Here is a 7,783-nt window from a genome sequence, read left to right on the forward strand (position 1 = left end):
GGATCCAGAGTCTCCTATTGTGGACTACTCCTGGGCAATTGGAACTACTAGAGGTAGGATTAAAACACACAAGCTTTGAAGAAACTATTTTTTTGAATTAGTGCCGTACTTATATGACTGGTTTATTTCGAAATTCAACATTCAACTGACACTGACATGGCAGCCACACGGCTGAATTGCGACACGTAGTTACAATACGCTACAAATAAAGTGATTAAAAAACGATTCAGCTCAGTTCATCCTCATTGCAATAACACAGTTCTTAAAGAATCGTTGCAGAAGGACAAATTAAAATAGTATCTGGATAAAACATTTGAAATAGTATTTGTTTAACATAGTGATATCACTATATCGCAGAGTGAACAAATATTTAAAATACACAATGCCTTACTATCTGATAAAAAACATAAGTACACAGGTGGTAATCACTTGTTCAAAAGGCGGACTATATTAGGGTGTAGCGCTGTTTCGATAGAGTTCAGTGCTACAGCGAGTAGTATTCAGTTTACTTTTAACGGCTTGTTTGCAAAGTCAATTTTTTACAACATTACTAGATAACATGTGGTATCTGTTTGTATGTACGTTACTGAGACACATTGTTAAATTTTTCAAGGTGGAACCCAGCTGCAAGGGTTTGTGCCCCTCGGAATTCAGGAGAGTGCTCGGAACAGCAATTTGTTCTTACAACACGGTTCCTACGTATACGTCACTGTGGTGGCCACCAATGCTGCAGGACTGTCGGCAGGTAAAGTCTTTACCTTAAAGTTTGTTTCCTGACGAAATTGTAAGGTTCAGATCACATTTATTTCTTGTTATCGCATTATTGGAACACACGGTATACAGTACGGCAAAAGTCAAACCACTAGCACGTCCAGGAAACAAATATAAAAGAAATGGAGGTTCAGCTGCAGTATCAAGGTCAACTTGGAGGTTTGTAATTAAAATTATATCAAATATATCACATATCAAATATTATTACAATACATTCAGAGCCCTAACATAAAGGTATGCTGACCACAAAAAAATCCGGCACACGAGCATACCCACAACCACAGAGACAATCATCATCATCATTAATCATCCTCTATGAGGTGCAGCAAGTAAAGCTTGTCTTCCAGAACAGTCTGTCTTTCATCGCGGTGAGAAGTTCCAGGCCATCCAGACCAGTTTCTGACTCAATAAGTTTCTTCAAAGTTAGCCTTGGGTGACCAACATGTTTCTTACATAAATCAGGTGTCCAGAACAAGAGTTTTCCGGCTGGCTCCGGGGCCACATGGCCGACAAGGAGTAGTCGCCGTTGTTTAATATATATATATATATATATATATATTTCATGGAGGTAATGAACACTGTATCATATTCCTTTCAGTGCTTTACTCCGACCCAGCGCTGGTGGACCTGACTCCACCGGTCATAGGAACGGTTCTGGACGGGTCTGAGCAGGATTCAGTCGACCTTGAGTACCAGAACAGTGACGTCATCTGTGCCCGCTGGCCTGATGTCGCCGACGACGAGAGCGGCATCAACTACTGTGAATGGGCTTTAGGTGCGTTACGTTTAGGTACAGAATTCTGACACAAAAATATAGTAATGGCATTAATGTCAAAACTGGCTAGCCAACCGCCTGGCATAGCTAACTACCACAACATTAAAACAGTCCATGCAATCTCACATAGTTAAAATCCTCATGTCTGGATCCATTTTCGTCAGTCCTTTGAATTCGTTGTTGAGACCAAGTTTGACTGTACATTGTATCTTCAATGCGCAAATGAATATAACATTTGTAAAGATGCTTGGTGTGGTGCTTGATTTCTGATGAATTCAGAAGTAGAACATGACGTGATGCTTTGTTTCTGATGACTTCTGTTGCTTTGCTCACTCGGTAGTTTATTTAGTGGTTATAGAACCATGGCTTTTGACACCATATACACTACAGGGTGGGTCAGTAAATCCTGTTGTGCCAATGTTGCAAACGTACCGTGCCTTGGATTGTAAACTCAGGTACATCCTCACACCTGGCCAACCTGATGAGGTTCACCACAAGCTACATCGCGGAAGACGGAAAGTCAGCCTGTATTGACTCGTCTGGGTTCATCGCACATGGAGCCAAGGTCTACGTCATCGTGCGTTGTCATAACAACGCCGGACAGGTGGGTGATGGAATATATTTCTCAAGGCAACCGGTACGCGTTGCAATGGTGAACGTTTGAGGTACAAATGTATGGCCATGAAGGTTGAAAACATACTCTATTTAGAGTATGGCCATGAATGTTGAAAACATACTCTATTTAGAGTATGGACATGGAGGTTGAAAACACCCCATTGACAATGGTTTAGCGAGTGACAGTAGTGGTATGTCTTATACCAAAAGGCATAAGAAACGAATCCGGAGATGGACGCCTAACCGAATCTAATGGTAACCATTTCCACACGTCAAAAAGGGGAGTTAGTAGGCAACATTTTACTAAAGGACACAGCATTAAGACCAGAAGTTTGATTTGATACGTAAAGATTCCTAACTAGGAGACAACCTTGTCGCCTCTTTATTCTACAGTCTGCCACAGCCAGCTCAGACGGAGTGGTCCTGACCTCTGTGCCCCCTAGTATTGAGCACGCCTATGTCACGGTTGTGATCGAGCCCGTGACTCAGTACGCACCCAGGAACCACTACCAGTACTCCCCGGACAAACTGCACATCGCCTGGGGAGGGTTTGTGGACCCGTCCGGTATCCAATACTACGAGGTAAAGTTCTGCTTCAGACGTATAATAATAATAATATCTGCTGTATTTGCAGTCTCCATGTACCCAATATTTGGGTAATGAGGCTGATTAACGTGGTTGAGGCGCTTCCTCGAGCACGCGACCCCCATTTTACGTATTTTCCGAAAGACAAATTCGTGAATCCTTGGTCGGGCTACAGTATCCGGTCTTCCGTGGTGGTCTCCCATCCAAGTACGTCCGAGATCGAGAGGATCGGGTGTATCATCGCACCACACGGCATATACATTTACTATTTACAGGAGATAAACCATGACATAAAGCTTATTAAAACGTATCATTTTCAATGAAGAAGTGTTATAGTAAGTGTCAGAATTTCTCTGAATACCAACTGTGTACTGTGACGTCTCACCTTCGCCCACGACATTTCTTTCATTTAAATATCTCGATAGAAACAGTAACCCTTCACCATGATACTTTATTTTGATCTGCATGTATTCAAACAAAACGACAAAAGTACAACAACAGGTAGTGCGCGTAGTCCAGTGGTTAGCGTCCTTGCCTCTGGAACTAGAAGCCGTTCGATCCCGGCTATGTCGCTCACCCGACATGCACGCTACCGGAAAGGGTTGCAGTCCTTAGGACGGGACGTTACCTTAAGCCGTGGTCCAATGTTCATTGTGCTTGTTTAAAAGAGCTAGGGGAATTTCCCTGGTACAATGAACCTGTGAATACTGTACATAGCGTCTGTCCTCTCTGTCACGAACAGCGGAATACTAGCTCTTCAGTGAGATAAAACTGGTTCGAGATCACTTTCACTTTTACAAAAGTACAATAAATTTCCTAAGGTCTAAACTATACGTACAGTTAAGTAAACAGACATATGTGGATATCTTAAGGTATGAATAGATTGACATATAGGAACTTATGCTTTGCGAGCTAAGGCTGTTCTATTTTGTAAATAACAATGCTATTAGAATACACCTCTATTTCGTCATCTTTGGAACTGTTTTTTTTTACTTAATGGTGTCCACGTAACAAGACCTGAAGGCCACTCAAGGTTACGGGTTACATAGTAACTCTAACAGCATCTCTTCTCCCTAGGTCAGAAACATCATGATTGAGACAAGCCCATTGCTCACTATGAGCGAGGAACAGCTAACCCAATAGGCGAAGCATGGGTTACAAGGGCTGCACGGGAGATTCCCTACTCCATTTTGGCCGGAATGGTTTGAACCACTCACACCGCACCATCGCACATGTGGCGGGTTCTTTGATTGTTGCTCCCCCCAAACACGGGACCTCCATTTAACGTCCTAGCCGAGCGACGGCCCTAGCCAAAGATAGCCTCATTTTCACCTGAGTAAAGTGGGAAAGTCGTGTAAAGTGCCTTCCCCAAGGGCACAAGATCGGTAACACGGCAGCCGGATCTGAACTCGAGACCTCTCGGTCCTGAGCCCAACACGCTGCCGCTGCGCTAAGCGGTCCCACGTAGTTTACTATTTATCATCATAATCCTCGTATCATCTCTTTAGTACATGGTCGAGGGTCCAGACTTCACCTCAGCATGGCAGGAGGTGTCCTGGACAGGAGAGCACACGGCGACCCTAACTGACCTGCAGCTCGTTCCCGGGGCCACCTACATCGTCAGTGTCCGGTCTGTGAACTTCCTGGGGATGCAGAGTGACTCTGTCTCCACGGAGGTCAACATCGCACTGCAGGGGAGGCCTTCTGCCAACCGTAGGTTTAATTTTATCATCGCATAAAGATTATACTTTCTGGTTATTAAAGGAAAATATGTAGAGGACGTCAAGAGCGTCGATACCAACTTCTATGGTAGAAAGTAGGATTTGGCGTTAGGAAACTTAGTCATTTTTCAATCACACAGAGCACAAATCGTATCATAACATCGAACTTGAATGGGGACTGATTTTATGACAAGAGGCCATTCGTCTGCTATGTTTTGCCACCGGAGACCTATCGCGTCATCACTAGCAATGTTTCCTCTCTTTTGCGTGGAAAAAGTTCTGAAAATCATATCGATCCAAACATGTGTGACACAACAGATAAGGTACGCTATTGTACAAAAGGTAGCCATGCAAACTTAATACAACAATACAATGCACATTTTCTCAGGTCACCTGCAACTATCGTGGGAAGAGCAAGGCAAGATGCTGATCAACTGGGAGGGTGCCTTCGGCTCCTTGAATGCTGGTAAGTTGCGAGCATATTAAAGTGCATCTTCCTTCCATCGTCTTGTTGCGTCTTTCAGTGCTGTTTACCTCCTGATATAAACATTGTGTTGTGCTGCCCACACCAGCCTATGTAGCTAGGTGGTTGATTGTTATATAGAAAATTATGATAACTTGTGGTCTTCTAAATCATGATTGATGCCATGCTAGAATCATACTTTAACTGTTTTTATTCAGATCTGTACTACGAAGTGTCAGTGGGTCTGGTTGAAGGTGGCAGTAAGGCTGGTCTCTGGTATGAGACAAAGCAGACCAACATGACTGTGTCCAGTCTGGATCAGACAAAGGTACACTACATTTATATCTTCAAGGATTTCCTGCTGAAGGCAATATCAAAGAAATATACATATAAAGAATACAATCGACATCTTTGACCAGAAATAACACATCTAGTTATAATCCGAATTTAGTGATATTGACAAGTTCACAAGCTTAGCGAATGGAAAAGTAAGGATGCTTGGAAAATAGATTATAAGGGTTTTCGACGATAGAACTCTGCTATTTATTTGGTTTCCGTAGTCCCCGTATCGTTTAAAGAGAATAATCATTGAAGGTATGCCTTTCATTGTTGTTTCAGGAGTACCACATCACTGTCAATGCCATAGATAGCGCTGGCATGTACATCACTATAAAGGGCCACGTGTAAGGATGAGGCGACAATGCAGTCTTAGTCACTAGTGCAACCTAAGACTTTAGGAAAACATTAACCAGAGTGTGCTATGTTTTTCTTAGCATTGTGCATCAGTCCTTATACTCATTTGTGATACATGCAAGGACTTGCCTTCTTAGCTACACATCGTTTTAACCTTACTCATTTGCTTGGAGATTATGTATTGTAACAAAATCGTTGTAAAATTTAGGTAGCATGAAAACAATGCGATGTTCCAAGCTTCTAAAATGGAATTTTTGGCCCAACTTCGTAACGCTATAAGTGGCGCTCTAGTATTTTTTAATTCAAATTGTCACCAAATATAGATCATTAAAATATCTATTGAGTTCATGGGGTCTTGCTTGGTTGTCACGTGGTTGTCCTGAAATGTAGGTCCCTATTTGTGTTTGAAGAACATTGGCGTTGTGGAACAAGTACTGTCCCTTTGCAAAATATGAGCCAATTCTATTTTTCGACCCTGACACCATTGTTTAACCCTTGCAGACATTCGCTCAATAAACGGAGAGAGCGAGCAATAAAAACGAACCAAAAACCGGTCTTCTGTGATATAGACCCGATTGGTACAATTAAACATGTACCATATGTATATTCTCCAACAATAGATATCAACTCTTTACTGGCTATAAAACATTTTAAATTGAGCATTTCAAAGTCAACACAAACTCTGAACGGTACGTGTGATTTCAAATAGGACAAAAAATGTCTAATGAGAAAACCGAGGTATTGTAAGATGTACATTCATTTGGTGTGAATATATTATTCTAACTGAGCAAAGTACGTCTACAGTGTGTACTCAGCGTGCAAAGTCTCAGTTACCTCATGCATCATGCTGTAATACTGACGCGGCATAAACAACATGCAGCATATGCTGATCAGAATGTGTATAAGCGCAGTGTCATCTTTATTTTACCAAGCTAAAGACACTACATCTACTGGTACTTTCACGGTGCAGATAACAGAACAATAATATTTGTTACGACTAACGTCATGCATGTTTACAATACCAGTTGGGCTCTGCCACCTTAGATCCCCCAAATTGAATTTTTTAAAATACATTTTTAAGTAAATAAGGCCATGCTGATTTGATTATATGGATGGCATCCTCCGGGAACTCCAAAACTGATGCAAGAGAGCGAATAAAAAAAAAGATTGGCCAAAAAAAAAGTTGCCTTCAGTATGAAATCAAAGTGGCCAGGAAGGTTGAACATAGTCTTAGAAGCACATATGGATGGTGCAATGTTAGATAACAGGAAGATCTATTATACTGGCCATAGGTGGTCCTAGCTAGGACAGGGCCAGCCCACATGTGTTTCTGATTGGAGTTCAATAAAGGGACAGACCACAGTCTGTCCACAATCAGTTCTGACCAGGCAACCACAGAGTGAACGTCTCATCTTATTCTACTCTAACACTGGTGGCAGCTTCTGGGTTGCCGCTTTCGAGCGGCCGGACCCCGTCCTAACGCCATCCGCGGCCCGCTACCATGCCGCCCGACTCGCCCGGGGACCGAGACCACCAGCCGCCCGAGCGAACACCGCCCGTACTATGATGCCCGACCCGCCACTGGGCCACGTCGCCGACCGACCTCGCCCCGACGTGCCACCACGCCGTCCGTTTAGCCAGCCTGCCTGCTACCGCCGTAGACGTAGACTACAGACCCAGCTTGCCTTACCCAGCCTGCCGCCAGACCTCATCTTCCATCGTGCCGCCTCCGCTCGTCGTCACTGAAGCCCGAAAAGACGCCACCCCGAAGCCGTCCGCAGCCGGCCACGTGTCAGCGCTGTCCTGCAGACCACGCCGCCGTCTGCCCGACCCGGCCCGCCGTGCCTGCCCGACCCAACATAGGACTAAACACACATAGTATGGTATACCATGGTCCTCTGGACCTGAAATTTCTGTAACGGTACCTGCCCCAACCAACAATAGATTTTTTTTCTTTCCGTCCTTTCACATCTTATTCATTGACTTTAGATTCATTTTGGCATTCTATATAGACTTTAGATTCATATTGGCATTAGTTATCTGTTTTCTGATACTTTTTTTTCAATCTACGGAATATTTGTGCTCTGATCATTTTGGCCACCATCTTAAATTTTGTCGGTTACGTCGCCAAATTAGAATAAATTTTTGAATATGTGAATT

The 7,783-nt window shown here is 43.3% G+C and overlaps 1 protein-coding gene across 1 annotated transcript; it reads left to right on the plus strand.

Annotated features, from left to right (window-relative positions):
• The first annotated feature begins 6 nt into the window (after nucleotides 1–6).
• On the plus strand, nucleotides 7–5,981 carry LOC118415167. Its single transcript, XM_035819550.1, has 9 exons — nucleotides 7–53; nucleotides 614–745; nucleotides 1,370–1,546; nucleotides 2,002–2,150; nucleotides 2,555–2,743; nucleotides 4,255–4,459; nucleotides 4,856–4,933; nucleotides 5,149–5,258; nucleotides 5,549–5,981. The coding sequence occupies exons 4-9, from the start codon at nucleotides 2,028–2,030 to the stop codon at nucleotides 5,615–5,617; spliced, it is 774 nt and encodes a 257-aa protein (XP_035675443.1). The 5' UTR covers nucleotides 7–53; nucleotides 614–745; nucleotides 1,370–1,546; nucleotides 2,002–2,027; the 3' UTR covers nucleotides 5,618–5,981.
• The last annotated feature ends 1,802 nt before the right edge of the window (nucleotides 5,982–7,783 follow it).

Source organism: Branchiostoma floridae, chromosome 5, assembly GCF_000003815.2.
Source record: "Branchiostoma floridae strain S238N-H82 chromosome 5, Bfl_VNyyK, whole genome shotgun sequence".
NCBI lineage: Eukaryota > Metazoa > Chordata > Leptocardii > Amphioxiformes > Branchiostomatidae > Branchiostoma > Branchiostoma floridae.